The sequence below is a fragment of the Peromyscus californicus genome, unplaced genomic scaffold, assembly GCF_007827085.1.
Source record: "Peromyscus californicus insignis strain IS unplaced genomic scaffold, ASM782708v3 Scaffold_11__1_contigs__length_118956290, whole genome shotgun sequence".
Lineage (NCBI taxonomy): Eukaryota > Metazoa > Chordata > Mammalia > Rodentia > Cricetidae > Peromyscus > Peromyscus californicus.
This window is the reverse complement of record NW_026294402.1, coordinates 20,176,252-20,193,852: the sequence shown is the minus strand read 5'-3', so window position 1 is coordinate 20,193,852 and position 17,601 is coordinate 20,176,252. Positions and strand designations below refer to the sequence as shown.

Sequence of the window (17,601 nt, the reverse complement as noted above, 5' to 3'; positions counted from 1 at the left end):
GGAAGGAAGGAAGGAAGGAAGGAAGACAGGGAGGGAGGGAGGGAGGGAGATAAAGAAAGAAAACCATCTCTCCATCTCCCAGCAGCTAACAGTTTGTAGTCACTCCTTGGCTAGGGATGGGATTGTGTGACCAACTCCCTCGTCCATGTTGGGATTTGGTCTGACTTGGGCTTACATAAGGTTTCTATATGGTGTCACAACTGTTATAAGTCCATATGTGCTGCTGCCCTGCTGCGTCTAAAGCTTCCTTCTAGTCATCAACCTCTTCTGGCTATTACGCTTTGCACTGCCTTCCACAATGATCCCTAAACCTTTGGAGGGCTGAGCATTCTGCAGTCTCTTATTTTCTGTCCCTTGGATAGTTGTGGGTCTCTGTGTTAATCACTATTTACTGCAAACAGAAGTATCTCAATGGAGGGTTGAGAGATGTATGGGTATAACCATATGCCATGAGGAGTCAGCTTAATACTATGCCCATTTGGCAATGTAATAGCACCAGGATCACCCCTAGGGTCTGTGACTTGTCTAGGCATAGTTTCTTGGACCGATAATGGTGGAATAGGACTTAAATCCAATTAGAAAGTGATTGTTTATGCTAATGATGTTCATGCCACTGTTCTCTGTTGCTGTTATAAACCATTGACCCAAACAACTTGGGGAGGAAAGAGTTAATCTAGTTTCCAAGTCACAATTTATAACTGAGGAAAGTCAGAGCAGAAGCTCAGTAAGGAACCTAGAGGCAGGAACTGAAGCAGAGACCAAGGAGGAGAACATCTTACTAGATTGTTGTCCATGACTTGCTCATCTTGTTTTCTCCTCCAACCCAATGTCCTGGGGTTGGCACTACCCATGGTAGGCTGGGCCCTTCTATACCTATCGTTGATTGAGAAAGATGCTCCATTGACATGCCCACAGGGCAATCTGATAGGAGCAGTTCCTCAATTGCGGTTCTTTCTTTCCAAAAGCCTCTAGTTCATTGTCAGGCTGACAAAAACTAACCAGCACACTCGATATTCCTATTTATTTTCTGTAGTCTTGATAACTCATCACTAATACCCTCAGTCCTCTGCATTTGATTTTTGATTCTGAGGCACACTTCTGCATCTTGGATCTATATGCTCTGTTACACTTGGGCGATATCATTTATCCATTACTAGCTATATTGTGTGATTTTCATTCATTTTGCTTTATTTTTTTCCAGATTCGCCTGAGTGACCTCATAGCAGCCAGAATCTTAAGGTACACAGATTTCGATACCTTAATATACACCTGTGCTCCTGAATTTGACTTCATGGAACAAGCGGTATGAATGTTTCTCTACTTTTCATTCTCTGCACATGTAATGATTTTGTTCTCTGTTCATTTTCCATTTGGTTTGAAATACAAAACAAACTTTGTACTTGGAAACACCCAACTTATTCTATTTTCTTTTAGTGTCTGCTAGCCATATGGCATTTGTCACCAATTTTACCTCTAAAATCAATGCCTAATAGTCTGGCTCTAAAAGAACTATAGATGATGGTTAGATGACAGTTAAATCAGATAATTGAGGTAAAATATTTGATCAAAGTGATTACTGCTATTACAAAAAAAAATTGTTTTGAGTAATCAAGGCCACTGAGAGATCAGTTAGGAAAATGAAATTCAAATCCTTTTTTTTTTTTTTTAGGAAGTCACTTTCACTGCATTATTACCCTAAATACTACAATAACTTGTAACAGGTTATTGCCTAGACAGGCAAACTATTAGTGAACAGATACAACTTATGTTACAGAATGGCATGCCTTTCACCAGTTGAAAAGGCTCAAGCTTATTGTCATTAAAGCATTGCGTTGCTGTAAGATCATAGACTAAGAGCACAGTAACTATATAACACAATTCTTCCATTTACAGTGAGAGAAAAGTAGGCACGTTGGCTCTGATGGGTCTTTGAGCCCCAATACAGTGTCCCTCCTCAATGTGAGGCTTCCTTTTTCTTCTTAGACTAGAAATGTTGTCTCTGGGTCTGTCCTTGCCTAATAACTATGACTCTAAGTTAACATAGTAATGAAATTTTATTATTTATTACCCATTAACTCAGAAACTGTTGTTGACAACTAATTCTCCATTAAGCAGGGCACAGTAGGACTTCAGAGAGGAAAAATGACTTGTTTCTTGCATATACGATAGGTAGATATAATTAGTAGCATGCAAGTGAGCTCATATGAGAACTGGTCCAGAGAACTGTCTGCCTGCTGAAACTTCCGCACTCTCTCTGCTTTCTGTAGTTACTCTGGTGGACTTTCTTCTTAGCTCAAGAGACAGTAATGAAAAGAATAGAAATTTTCAGTGTAGAAAATGAGACTGTAGGACCGGGATTTATTAAAATGCATGTAAAACCTAGTGCCATATATAGAAAAATATCACCCAAAAGAAAGGAAAATGTAGAGATAATATAGTTCCTAATATTTTTTTTCTTATTCATCGCCTCTCCCACTGCTCTACTCCATGGTCCATGGCCCATTGTTACTGGCCACTTCCCCATTCCTCCCCTACCATAGTCCCTTTTCTTCTTTCATGACTAACACAGACAGACAAACACACACACCAATATTTCACGAGAGAAATGATTTCCCACTTCATCCATTTTCCTGCAAATGGTATGATTTCGTTTTCCTTATTACTGAGTAAAATTCCACTTTTATGTGCATAACATTATTTTTATCCACTCATCTGTTGAAAGAAACCTAGTCTTGTTTCATTTCTTGCAAACTGTGGAACAATAGACATGGATGTGCTTGTATCTCTGTGATAGCTTGGCTGGGAATTCTTTGGGTGATGTATTGGTCTTTTGGTAGTTTTACTTTTAGCAATCTGAGGAACATCTATGTTAGTTTCTACAGTGACTGCTCTTATTTACACCCCACCAGTAGGCTCCCCTTTCTCTATACCTTTTCCAGCATTGTTTCCTTGATGATAGCCATTCTGACTGGAGAGAGGTGGCTGAGATATAAATACAGACCCTTTTTCAAATACCCATTGTCATTTCCACTTCTTTTGGAGAGCTATCTATTCAGTTTATCAGTTCATTTATTGGTTGGATATTTTGGTGTTCATTTTTTGAGTTCTTCATGTAATTTGATATTGAACTGCTGCTTGCTCTGACAATTATCTCCTTTGTCATGTCGAAGTTTTTAAATTTTGCATAGCCCATCTATTAATTCTCAGGATTATTTCCTTTGCTACTGGAATCCTTTTCAGAAAGTCCTTGCCTATGCCGATGTATTGAAGTGTTTATCTGTGTTTCCTTCTAGCAATATCAAATCTTCAGGTCTAATATTTGAATAGTGTGAGGACATGGGGCTTTTCTGGGGGGTAGGACTGTCAATTGTTTTCTTAAAGTCAGGGCCAGCTGACTTTCCTTTTGGATAGGGCTTTTCTTCCTCTCTCCCTACCAGGTAGCCACAAGTTGGCGTTCATTTTTGTCTTAGCCAGTGTTCTATTCCTAAGAAAAGACACCAAGACCATGGAAAACTCTTATATAAGAAAGCGTTTAATTGGGGCTTGCTTACAGTTTCAGAGGTTTAGTCCATTGTCATCATGATGGGAGGCATGGCAGCATGCAGGCAGACATGGTGCTAGAGAGGTAGCTGAGAGATCTACATCTGGATGCACAGGCAGCAGGAAGAGAGAGAGAGACACTGGGGCCTAGCTTGGGCTTTTGAACCCTCAAAGCCCACTCCCTAGTGTAGCATGAATCTTAAGAGTTCTTATTAATAAAATCAAGCCTGAGGCAGTTATTGGGGTGAATGCTGGAAGATCAAAGAGACAGAACAAGCCACAGGTACCTCACCTCGTCAGTTCCTCAGCTGATCCTGTTTCCTCAGACTGGAAGCTTCTGAGTCCTCATCGAAATGGATCTCAGCTGAACTGTTGCTCAGAAGCCTGAATGCTTAACCAGCCAAAAGATTCTAGTTTCTGGTCTTCACGCCTTATATACCTTTCTGCTTTGTGCCATCACTCCCTGGGATTAAAGGCTCACTTTCTGGGATTAAAGGCGTGTGTTACCATGCCTGGCTCTTTCCAATGTGGCCTTGAAGTCACAGAGATCCAGATGGATTTCTGCCTCTGGAATGCTAGGATTAAAGGTGTGAGTGCCACCAATTTCTAGCCTCTGTATCTAGTGGTTGTTCTGTTCTCTAACCCCAGATAAGTTTATTAGGGTGCACAATATTTTGGGGAACACAATACCACCACACCCTAGTGACACACTTTCTCTAACAAACCCATACCTCCTAATTCTTTTAAATAGTGCCACTCCCTGATGACTAAGCATTCAAATGAACCTATGAGGACCATTCTTATTCCAACCACCACAAACAAAGACAATCTTCTCAGCTCTTCTCAGCTAGTCTTTCGCTGTCTTTTTGAATTTCTGAAGTTCCTCTCTGCCTTTGGAGTACAGCCTATTATTTCTAAAGATGACCTCTTAACCACATCATAGAGCAGCTTCCAAGCTGCTGTCTTTATTGGATGTAGCTAGAGTTTTCCTGCCTGGCCCACAGTCAGGACAAAACTCTCTCACCCACCAGTCCCACAGCCACTCAGACCCAACCAAGTAAACACAGAGACTTATATTGGTTACAAACTGTATGGCCGTGGCAGGCTTCTTGCTAACTGTTCTTACAGCTTAAATTAATCCATTTCTATAAATCTATACCTTGCCGCGTGGCTCATGGCTTACCGGCATCTTCACATGCCGTTTGTCATCATGGCAGCTGGCAGTGTCTCTCTGACTCAGCCTTCCACTTCCCAGCTTTATTCTCCTCCTTGTCTTGCCTATACTTCCTGCCTAGCCAATGGCCAATCAGTGTTTTATTTTTTGACCAATCAGCAACACCCTTGACATACAGACCATCCCACAGCAATTGGATGTGTTTTATAACCACTTTAATAATTTCATTCTTGTATTATTAGACTGTGGAAATTGATGAGCATTTATTTTGCTAAAGACAAGGAAATTTTTTTTTTTTTTTTTTTTTTTTTTTTTTTATTTTTTTTTATTTTTTTTTTTTTTTTTTAATTTATTTTAATTTATTTTGCAATACAATTCAGTTCTACATATTGGTCACGGATTCCCTTGTTCTCCCCCCTCCCGTCCCCCTCACCTTCCCCCCAACGCCCCCCCCCAATTTGTGTTGTTTCTTTTTTTTTTTTTTTTTTTTTCCCCCTTTTCTATTTCAATAAAAAGGAAAAAAAAGAAAAAGGTTATAACTAACAAAAGAAAAACTATATACAAAAGTACAATGACTATATACAATATATACAAGTAACAAATGTCTAAACAATGTCTAGTCCATTTGCATCCGACAAACTCAGAGAAAACTGCATATGGAGTTGACTTTCATTGTGGCAAAAGTTAGCCACTGGACAACAAAGTATCCTTGAATCAACTGCTGACAAAATGGACAGACAGGACATGAAACAAAGGACTGCTGATTCTTGCCAAAACGAGTGTGGTTATGGCTTTATCAAGAGGCATCTTCTGAGGCCAGGACAGTATGGCACCATCCCTGAAGTGGCCTTCGCAGTTTGGAAAAGGTGCAGTGCCCTTTTCTTCGAAGGCAGCTGAATAGGCAGTGGGCCGATGGCTTCTGATGTGCAATGGAACAGCAGCTGAAACAGTTGTTCTTGAAGAATAACTAAGCTCACGCCTCGCAATAGTGAACTGGCATTTGACAGAGGGATGTGGAGAAGAGCGGGATGTTGAGATGAAGCCATATATACACAGCCAAGAATGGACAGCTGAATTGAAAAATCAACAACAATTTCCAGAATTTAAAGTCCTGAATCATGGCATGACACTAGTGGAGTTCGGGTGTTTCTGGTACATGGACTGCTCTCACCCAATGTGAGGTTGAACTGTCGACCTTGTGTACATCCTACTTCACAAATGAGTCTGTCAGATATGCTAGGCCTATGGGCTGAAGATGATGCCCCAACACTGTGGAGAAACCTCAGGTGACTGTCCAGGCAGCTGGCTGTTTCTGTCAACTCACAAATTTTTTGGAAGTTGCTTGCATGCACTTTCTGTTTTTATTTTTGTTAGCTAATATTGTTTCCTTCTTGGGTCTCTGAGGGAGTTGAAGATTGGTTAGTTATAGTTGAAGGTTAGTTAGTTATAGTTGAAGATTAATTAGGATAGAAAGTGAATTAGATACATTTTGGACTTAACAAAATAGGATGGATAATGAGGTTGTTTTCTCTGAGTTTGTCGGAAGACAAGGAAATTTAATCTTCAGTAAATATCATTATGGTTCAGTTTGACATATTTACTGCTTCAAGTAAAATTTCATAATTAACCATTTTGAATCATTTGCTATATTTCAGACACCACTGAGATACACAAAGACATTATTACTTCCACTTGTTATAGTGGTTACGTATTTTATCTTTAAAAAGGTATGTAAAATTTGTCATTTTTTTTATAGGTGTAAGGTAGAACTACAATAGATTAATGCTAGTTGCTCAAATTCCTTCCTTCTTACTTTTAGGTTTAATTCTTTTTCTCTGTCTAAATAATTTTATTCATGTCTTTTTTGGTATTATACTTTAAAAATCACATCATTAAAGATACTTTATTTTGTTATTACAAAGGTGATTTTACCAATCACTGACTATATATAAAGAACTGCATATACTTGAAGGTGTGATGGACAAGCAAAACATGACCACTCCCAGACAGTCCCAGGTGTGAGGCATGAAACACTAAAGAATAAAAACTTTATCATGCAGCATGAGCAAAAAGTATAGTGATGAGTGTAAAACACAGCCAAAGAAGTCTTCATCTATTTTGAGCAGTTGTGCATAGGAGAAATTTACACAACCACTAAAAAAACCAAATCTTTCCTTACACATATACTACTTTTACATCAGAAGATCATACCATGTTAAAAGAAACTGTCTTTAACATTTCACTAGCATATTTTCATGGTTTAAGACTTTAATGACATAAATCCCTACACTTACTTTTAGCAGCTTGGAGTCATCTTTATTTATAATGTTAGCAGTGTCTTAAGTCAACCTATGTTTATGTTTCCCTGTTCAGCAGAAGCTATAACATGATTCCCCACCCACAATTCCATCTGTGATCCAGTTGAAAGTTTTCTATGCTTAAAGTTAAAAATTGCATGTCTTTTCCATGTAGTTCCCACGCCCCATTTCTTGTCCCTGTGTTTCAGCATAGAGTATGAGTAGTCATTTGCATAAAGAAGCACCACCCTGCAAGTCTACACCTCTGTGTCTACACCTGACTTGGCTCCTTTCCACTGGGGGCAGTCAGGACAGAGGAGAAGAAGAGGAATGGGTGAGAGGACAAGAAGCTACTGTTCTCTTGTGCCCTGGTCCTCCCAAGCTCAAAGCTGAGATAGTTTACAGTTTCTGTTTGTACTCCATCAAAGTAGACCATGGCATTCTTGCCAGGCTCAACTCCAGCCTAGGGGCTAAAGTGGAAAGTAACTGTTGAATGAAGAGCCATCCAGTGTAGCAAAGGTTGACTAGATGTACTATTTTTTTTTTAATCAGACAGAGACACTCTCAAATATTTTATTAGTATCCAAACACTGCAAGCCTAAACTGAAGTGTGTACATAAACACACATGTATACACACACACACACACACACACACACACACACACACACACACACACACACACTTGTAGCCACTAAAGCTCCACTCTTTCCTGCTTCCTTGTCAACTCTTCATTCTTTCTTTGCCCTGAATGGCTTATTCTTCACTTTGTGGATATAACTGATGTTTATTTAGATTTTCACTTATATAAAATGACCTTATAGAATAAGGATGACATATGTAATATGACTCTACTGAGAAAGCATAAATATTAAATTCCTACAAACTGATATTTTATTATTGATACCCTGAATTTATCTGTTTGAATATGTGACTATAATTTTATTTATATTATTTGATACTTATTAAATTAATATTACATTTATGTTTTCCTTGAATTTGAAATATTTTTCTATCAAGTATGCTCTTGAATTAATATATGAAATTAAAATTTCTATACTTAAATTTTATTTCAATTAAAGTTCAATTAACTATTCAACTATATATATTTGCCTGTTCATTTGGGTTAAAGCTAGTATTCTATGAAGTACAAACTTTTAAGAATCCATGGATTTTTTTGGTTTGTGTGGTAAATCCTTTGTGGTCCAGCTTAGTTTACCCATTTCCTTTCCTCTTTTTTCTTTTCTTCCTTCCGTGTCCATCATCTGGTACATTTTTTTGTAAGAACTGAAAATTCTCATATAGCAGCTACCTTGGATAGAAGTGTAGTCAAGAAAGCAGATGTATCAATACCTTATTTAATAATTATCTAGAGCTTTGAGTAAAGCAGAAATACAGATGAGTAGGCAAGAGAAGAACAAGAGGAAGAAAAGAATGTGGGGGCTAAAACTGTCTCAAGTGCATGGTAGAGGCTCCCTCCTTTCAGATCAACTGTCGCCCACCCTGCCCAGCTAAAACAGTTTCAGTACTAGTATGTAGCTCTTCACATTCTAAAAGCTAAGCACTTTAGAGCCAAAATAGTCCTAAGATTTACTCTACCACTCCTACTGAATACACCAGGAAGCTATTATCCTAAATTGATGATTTCAAGCTGGGAGTAAACTATTACAGAAACTTATTTAACACTAAAGAAGTTGGTTTTCATAACACCTGTAATCTCAGGATGTGGAGGCTGAGGCACAGGGATCACCAGCTTCAGGCCAGCCCAGGCCAGGGTGACATTTATATCTAAAGGAACAAAAGCAAAGGAATGAACAAAGCAGAGGAAGAGAACCTTCTTGGTGGAATGTGTGTTTATAGCAATGAGCTAGAGTTTCAGTATATCACAGTATGTCGTAGAGAAGTCTCATTGATTGATTCTGTTTACAGATTGTTCGTGATATCTTATGTGTCTTATGTACAAACACTTATCTAAGGTAATTCTTTCACAGTTGTTTTAAAAATCATACTATGTTCATTATTAAGTAACTTATTAAAATATTAATAATTTTCAAACGATTGTTTAATTCAACATTATGATCAACAAAGGCTATAAGAAGTAAATTTAGATTTTTTTCTTTTAAAATGTTACTCTTATGGATTTAGTCTATATATTTAAAATTACTTTAGAGATATTTATATTTTGAAATAGCTCAAATTTTAAACTTACTTAATTTTCATATATATCATCAGAGTTTAAAATTCATAAACAGAAATACTTAAGATTTATTTAAGCCATCCTTATTTTTAACTTTCAGAAAAGAAATAATTGTTATATTTCTAAATATTTATTAAATGTTAAGTGTTTTACCAAATTTGTTTTAAAAAATATTTGTTGTATCACATTTTTAGTGGTTCCAGTAAAATTGCTAGAATCAAGCACAGACAGGGGCCAATGAATTGTAATATAATTTGTATCACACACAGTTGAGAAAAATACCTTCTGAAGAAACATTATTTCAAACTACTTTGTATTAGTAATTATATCACTTAATCTTACTTGTGTTCTTTATTTTTTGCATAGTTTATCTTGACAGAAAAATTGTGCCAAGAGTACTGAGTGTCGTCTACAAGCCTTGTATACTCTATGCCTGTACTTTTTTTTATTAGCAGATTTGTCTGGTTGCCAGAGATGCTAATATAAGACCTTGAGAGCATTGGTTGAAATCATTTCTAAAGCAGGGTGCTCATATGTACACTCTGTTTTGTGTGGGTCAGATGGAAGCTGGAGAAGTGTATTGTGACATTCTAAATAAGTTTCCTTGATAAGCCCTTCCAAAGAAATGCATGAATGGACGTGGAACACTTCACTGTTTGAAACATAACTAATAGAGATATGAAAAGTGTCCTCAGATACTTCCAAAGTGATGAAATGTGGAAAAAGGAAGACTTGTGGGGGCAAATGAGTGGAAGGCAGTAATTCAGAATAAGGAAGTCTTTTTTATCAACCATATAGCTGAAAGTGAAGTTTTATATCTTTTTCAAGGTCTGTTTATTATATTTCTTCTTAGTGACTTATTTCTTCTTTGACAATAAACTTTTATATATAATATTCATGCCATATAGTTTGAAGCAAGGAATGAATCAATAATTTACATGTGAATTTTGGAATGTTTATACATTTTTATAGTTTATACAGCTATATAAAACTTTCCAATATTCTGTATTCATTTGTTGGTTATAAATGTTATCTATATCAAAAAGAAAACTATTCAAAATTTCTCAGATATTTTCCTGTAATACACAGAGATCATTGTTTACTTAATTGTCTCATTGCTGTGACAAAATACTCTGACAAAAATAACATAAGGAAGAAAGAGTTTATTATCTTAATTTCCCAGGGGACACAGTCCATCATGGCCACAGGAGCCAGCAGTGGGACATTGCATGCAGTCATAAAGCAGAGAGTGATAATGTTTGTGTTCACCAGGAATTACGGGTCTATTTAACTTGATTTTCTGATCTTGATTTAAATTTGGTTGTTGGTATAAATGTCCATTTCTTTTAGGTTTACAATGTGGTGAAGTACAGGTTTTTAAAATATGTCCTTATGATTCTCTGAATTTCCTAGGTGCCTGTTGATATGTTCCTCCTTTTATCTCTATTTTTATTAATTTGGGTATTCTCTTTCTGCCTTTTAGTTAATTTGGCTAAGGGTTTGTTATTCTTACTGATTTTTCTCAGAGAACCAACTACTCTTTGTTTCATTGATTCTTTGTATTTGTTGTTGTTTCTATTTTATTGATTTTAGCCTGTTTGAATATTTCTTGAAGTCAATTCCTGTACGCTATTATTTCTTCCTTTTGTTCTTGAGCTTCCAGGTGTGCTGTTTTGTTATTAATATGAGCTCTCAATTTTTTAATGTAGGCACTTAGTGCTATGAACAATCTTCAATGTATCCCATAAGGTTAAGTATCTTATATTTTTTTCAATCAATTCTAAAAAGTTATTAATTTCTTCCTTAATTTATGTCTTGATCCATTTTCATTCAACAGTGAGTTGTTTAGTTTCCATGAGTTTGTAAGCTTTCTATTATTTCTGTTGTTATTGATACCCAGCTTTAATCTCTCATGGTCAGATGGGATGTTATTTAAATTTTCTTTTAACTGTTGAGACTTGCTTTGTGTCCCAGTAGGTGGTGAGTTTTGGAGAACCATGAAGTGCTGAGAAGAAGGTACATTCTTTTTTGTTTGGGTGAAATGTTTTGTAAATAGGTACATTTGGTTTATGACATCAGTTACCTTTAGCATTTTCTGTTTAGTATTTATCTGGATGACCTGTCTGTTGGCGAGAATGGGGTACTAAAGTCATCCACTATCACTGTGTGAGGCTTTATATGTGATTTAAGATGCTGTAGTGCTTTTTAAAATGAACTTGGGTGCCCTTGTGTTTGGTGCACAAATGTTAAAGAAGTGCAATATCGTTATGGTGGATTTTTTCCTTTGATGAGTAATATAGTGTTCTTCCCTATCTCTTCTGATTAGTTTTGGTTTAAAATCTATTTTATCAGATATTAAAATGGCTACATCAGCTTGCTTCTTATGTTCATTTGCTTTGAATATCTTTTTCCATTCTTTTACCCCAAAGTAATGTCTGTCATTGATGTTAAGGCATTTTTTTTTTGTTTTTTGTTTTGTTTTGGTTTGGTTTTTTGCGTGCATGCAACAGAAGGGATTGATCCTGTTTTCAAATTCAGTCTGGAAATCTGTGCCTTTTTATTGGGGGAATTAAGACTATTGATGTTGATAGTTATCAATGACCCATGTTTGTTGATTCTTGTTATTTTGTTGTTGTTTGGGACCCTCCTTTTGATTTGTGGTACTAAGATTATTTATTTCTTGTGGTTTTTGGGGGTGTGTGATTAACCTCTCTATCTCCTGTAGAGCTGGACTTGAAAATAGATACTGATTAAATTTGATTTTATCATGGAATGTTTTCCTTCTTTGTCTATTGTGATTGATAGTTTTACTGAGTATAATAGTCTGGGCTGGCATCTGTGGTCTCTTAGAGTTTGTGAAGCATCTGTCCAGAACCTTCTGGCTTTCAAAATCTACATTGAAAAGTAATTCTAGTAGGTTTATCTTTTTGTATTCATTAGTCTTTTTCCCTTGCTGCTTTTAATATCCTTTCTTTGTTCGTACACTTAGTGCTTTGATTATTATGTGCTGTGGGGAATTGTAATTCTAGGTGTTGATATCTGGTCTTGTCTTTGTTGGGTGACTATTGTATTCCTTGATTTCTGTTGCCCTTTCTGGGTCTTAGAAGAGTGTGGTGTCTATAGGTTACCTACTGAGTACTTTTGAGTCACTTCAAGGTTTGGCCACCTGGAGGTCCCAGGTACAATAAGTTACTAGGTATTGAAAGCTAACACAGTAGAATGGGGATTGACTAGAAGCAGGGTTGGCTGGTTCTGCCAGGAGTTGCTGCAGAGTCCCCAGGTAATGGAGGAAGAGGGAAAAGTATGAACTTAGCAGGTTGTCTGCTACAGGGCTGGAGATGAGATTGGGAAATTGGAAATGGAGAACAGGAAAGAGAGTAAAGTTCACCTACCTGATTTCCAAGTTGGTATGGCCAGGGGGTTGCCAGGTAGTTTGCCTTTTTGTAACTAATGTGCTAACCATCTCCTTTTGGGTATGAGATCATGGGGGCATAGGCAACCCGCCTATAGCCTTCACTACCAAAGAAAAGTGACTCACTTTTCCCCATCTGCTATCAACTCTCGGTAGTTCCTTACCTAGGCATGGTGCCTCAGAAGCTCCTCCCACTTATACACTGGAATTTTTAATTGGTTTTATTTTAAATAGGTCTTGTCCAGGTAATCACACCTGCTTTGAGTTTGTGCATGCACCAGCCACTTCATGTCTAGAAGGGCATTTCAAGGCACTCCTCCTACCTTCCAGCTCTTCAATGCTTTCTACCCCCTCTTCTGTGATGTGCCTTGAGCCTTGGTGGTATACTGTGTTTGACACTATGGTATTGTAATCTGTATTGAAATTGGAAAGTGTGGTGCCTGCACAAGACTGATTTGGCTGTGTGTTCTTTTGTGGTTTCATACTTGGAGTTGCTTATTTCTATTTCTTCAAAAAAAAATACATGATGATTTTAATATTGTATTGAATCTGGAGCTTGCTGTAGATGGTATGGGTATCTTAACAATATTAATTCTTCTAATCTATGGGAATAGGATGTTTTTAAATTTTTGTAATCAATATTTTGTATTATAAGGTTATAGGTTGCCGTCTTAACTTTTTTCCAGACTGTTCATTGGTAATGTATACACGGACAGCTGATTTTTGCATCTTACTACATCTGATCATTAGCTCTAACAGTTCTGGGATAGTTTCATGTCTGCAAACACAGGCAACCTTTTCTCTTCCTTTCTAACTTGAATGCATTTTTGTCTTTTTTCTAGCCTATTGCTTTGGCTACTTTGTTGAATAGAAGGGGTGAAAGTGGCTATCTTCACCATGTTCCTGATTCTAGAGTAAGATATTTCAGTTTTCTCCATTGAGTATCATGTTATCAATGGGCTTTTCAATACATGGTCCATACTACGTTGAGCCACTCATTTTTGAGAATTTTTATCTTCAAAAAGTACTGAATTTTGTTAGCTGCTTCTTCTGTATCTTTTGACATAATCACGTGATGTGTATCTTTTATTCTGTTAATGTGTTGAATGATATTAATTTTCTTTTTCTTAAATTGAAAATAGATTCTTCTCTCATACAGTACATCCCAACCACAGTTTCCCCTCACTTCACTCCTCCCAGACACACCCGCTTCCACAGTTAAGAATCCCACCAAACTAACAGCCACAACATATACACAGAGGACCTGCTACAGACCCCCGCAGGCCCTGTGCTTGCTGCTTCAGTCTCTGTGAGCCCATATGTACCCTGTTTAGTTGATTCAGTGGGCTGGGTCCTCCTGGTGTCCTTCATCCCCTCTGATTCCTGCAATTTTTCTAAACCCTCTTCCACATGGTTCCTGGATCTCCAAGGGGAGGGACCCAAAGGAGATCTCCTATTTAGACTCTTTCTGCATAATGCCTGGCTGTGGTTTACTGAATCCACCCTTGTCTGCTGCTGGAGGAAACCTCTTTGATGATGACTGGACAAAGCACCTATGTATGAGTATAGCAGACTATCATTAGAAATCATTTTATTGATTGCTTTTTTGGCCAGTCATATTTGGCTCTACCCTAGGTCTCTGGGCTATCCAGTCTCCAATTCCTGGCTATCCAAGCAGTATCAGGCATGGGATCCTTCCCGTGATATGGGCCTCAAGTTAAAAGAAATATTGGTTGGCTACTCCCACAAGTTTTATGCCACCATTGCCCCAGAACATCTTGCAGGTGGGACAGCTTGTAGGTCAAAGGTTTGAAGGCTGTGTTGGTGTCCGTGTTTTTCTTTTGGTAGCCTTCAGAGTACCTTCCCATGCCAAAAAAACTAGAGTGTAGGAGTGAAGGGTCCAGGTAGATATCAGCTCAACTTCTCTATATCCAATGAACTGAAGTTGTCCTCAGCAACAGGGCCCTGCTTTGGGAGTTTGCAGAAAGCGGCCCTCTGTCCTAGCATAAGCCTGAGTTGTCTGGTATCTCCATGAGAGCCCCCCCCCCCCCCCGCTCAGCCAACAACTTAACAAAATGGAATCCAATCCTGCCATTGGGAGCACTGCCTAGCTATAAGAGATGGCCAGTTCATACTCTGTATCCCCCATTACTGGTAGTCCTTACTAGAATCATCCTCATAGATCCCAGGTAGTTTCCACTGTACTAGGTTTCTACACCATCCCTAAGGCCCCTGAATTCCAGCTGTCTCTTGGCCTTGTCAGAGGAACAGCAGATGGCAATTGACTTTAGGTGATAGGCCCACCAAAAATAAAAGTTCTGATGAATGATTAGGCAAGGATAGGCAAGGCTCTGAGAGCCTTTGCTCTAGAATGTCTCTTGCTACTACTGTGTCTTTGCATGTTTGCTGCTGCCATTTTTCTCTGGTATATGGCATGGTGTGAATGGGCATGGGGGGATCCTCACTGCCCTTAATGTAGTGTGATTATCTCATGGAAATATCCCATTCTGCTGGGAATTTTTACCTGTGGGTTATTATAAAGATGATTTCCTCCTAAGGTATACTGTTAAACTGAAGCAATGGTTTTATACAATAATAGTGCTAGTTTAAATAAGATTTCGATGATTGAGGGTCTTTAATAAATATAGTAAGGGATTATGATAAAGGTTAGCTTAATGGGAATACTAATATAGATAAAAACAAGATATGATTTTGCCCCCACCTCTGATAAAGCAGAGGCTGAAGATGGTAGAAAATATGAACAAAGAAATGTCACACAGCTAGTTTCTCTTGAGGTGCCATATAGACTGTAACTTAACCTAATGATTTAGAGAAACAAAATTTTCTAAATTAAGTCCCAGAAGCTCAGTTAGCTCAAGTTCTTTTAATCTTGATGTTGGGAAATGTGTTCATGGGTTTCAGTGTGCATCATAGCTAAAACAAAGCTTTAAATGTGACTTACGGCTAGGTTAAGATGTTTTTGTTATTGGGTTTGGGGAAGAAAATTTGGGAAACAATCTAAAGTTTAGAAAGACCTATAGTTGTGTGAGGGATTCAATAAGCTCAGGGAACAAGAACAAAGCAGCCCAATAATAATTGGCTGGTGTGCCTTTCTTGCTAGGATGGGTTGGTGAATTAATCAAAGGTGATGATTAATTCCTTGTACCCATTTCTGCTTTCAGCTTCCCGATATTAAAAACAACTATTGATGAGTGGGTATGCACCCTGAGGATTTAAAGTAGAGCTGACTGGTTGTTTTTCATATATAAAAGTTTAGATTTATGATTCTTCTAAGATTTCTTATAAGATTACCCTTTGAGATAAATAACAAAATGATTGGTCCTTTCTGTGTGACATGTAAAATGCAAAATGTAGCATGCAAGCAAAAGAACTGGCTGAGAAAAAGCTTTGCTCACTTACACTCTGTTAACGTATAACAAGTTGCTTGGGTATCAATGTATGTGGGTTCTTGGGACAACTTGTTTTTCACCTGTAATACATAAAATGTTTAATCATGTAAGGGATATAGAAAACATGCTGTTTTTTTTTTAAACTTTTCAATCACTTGAAAAATAAAATGTAACCACACTGTGATTTTTATATTACTTGAAAGATTATACTGGGGTATATAAGCTGTAAGGGAAAAAGTAAAAGACATGAGAGAAGAAAAACACCAAGAAAGATAGAAGGAAGACATCAAGATTGACATCAAGGGTAACATCATGGCAGAAAAACAGAACAGAAAAGGAATAGAGTAGAACAAGCAACAGTAGGAATTGTAGAATGAAGATCTAAGCTTCAGTCCTTAGAAAAGTCCTCGTGTGTCTGTTTGTCTGTCCAGTAGTTTGCCTACTCTGCATCTCCTCTTCAGGCTCTCTGACCTGCTGAAGGCTTGCCATTCGTCAGGACCCTAGGTGAGATCCTGACATGTTGGAGATGTGTGTGTGTGTGTGTTTTTTCCCTTTCTTTTGTCAGCCCCAGAGAGTTAAGTTTAGCCTCTCTCACAGGCCCCTGAGAATTAAGTTTTACTCCCTCAGATAGAAAAGTCAAATTGAGTGAAAGTCTGCCATCTCCACTGGCTCTCCCCTCAAACCCTGAGCTGCTGGAGGCTGGTCCTCAAGGCAGTGATAGTCTCTCCCCACACTCTCTCCCTCTAACCAATCTCCCACCACCAAGTGATCCTTCCTGCTACTGTCTCCACCCATCCCCAGTCCACCAGCAAAATCTATTCTATTTCCCCTTATCCAGGAGATCCATGCTTCCACCCTAGAGCCCTCTTCTTTACCTAACCTCTCTGGGTCTGTGGATTGTAGTTTGATTATCATATATTTAATGACTAATGTCCACTTACCATATTTGTCTTTTGGGTCTGGGTTGCCTCACTCAGGTTGATTTTTTTTTCTAGTTCCATCGATTTGCCTTCAAATTTCATGATGTCTTTTACTTTTTGTTTTCTTTTTCTTTCTTTTTTTCAGCTGCATAAATGTAACTCATTTTTTTAAAAATAAATTCATTCTTTAGTTGAGGTACATCTAGATTGTTTCCAGTTTCTGGCTTTATGAATGAAGCCAAAATGAACGTAGTTGAACAGGTGTCCTTGTAATATGATGGAGTGTCCTTTGGATATATGCCCAAGAAGGGTATATCCGGGTTCTTGAGGTAGATCAATTCCCAGTTTTCTGAGGAACTGCCATATTGATTTCCATAGTAGCTGTACAAATTTTCACTCCCACCAACAATAGTGGAGTGCTCCTCTTGCTCCACATCCTTGTCAGCATGAGCTGTCATTTGTGTTATTGATCTTAGTCATTCTGACAGGTGTAAGATGGAATCTCATTTCCCTGATGGCTAAGGATATTGAACATTTCATTAAGTGTTTCTCAGCCGTTTAAGATTCCTCTATTGAGAATTCTATGTTTAGATTCGTACCTCATTTTTTTAAATTGGATTATTTGGTTTTTGATATCTAGTTTATTGAGTTC

General features: G+C 37.7%; 1 protein-coding gene across 5 annotated transcripts in view; it reads left to right on the top strand.

Moving 5' to 3' along the window:
* Dpy19l2 (dpy-19 like 2) overlaps nucleotides 1-17,601 on the top strand; it is a 102,805-nt gene that overhangs the window by 64,689 nt on the left and 20,515 nt on the right. For 4 of the 5 annotated variants that reach the window (XM_052755021.1, XM_052755002.1, XM_052754995.1 and 1 more), the window contains 3 exons: nucleotides 1,202-1,303; nucleotides 6,370-6,441; nucleotides 8,940-8,986. In XM_052755021.1, the coding sequence (XP_052610981.1) occupies nucleotides 1,202-1,303; nucleotides 6,370-6,441; nucleotides 8,940-8,986 (221 nt within the window). The remainder of the gene's footprint in view (nucleotides 1-1,201; nucleotides 1,304-6,369; nucleotides 6,442-8,939; nucleotides 8,987-17,601) is intronic. The other variant, XM_052755009.1, reaches the window with a different exon arrangement.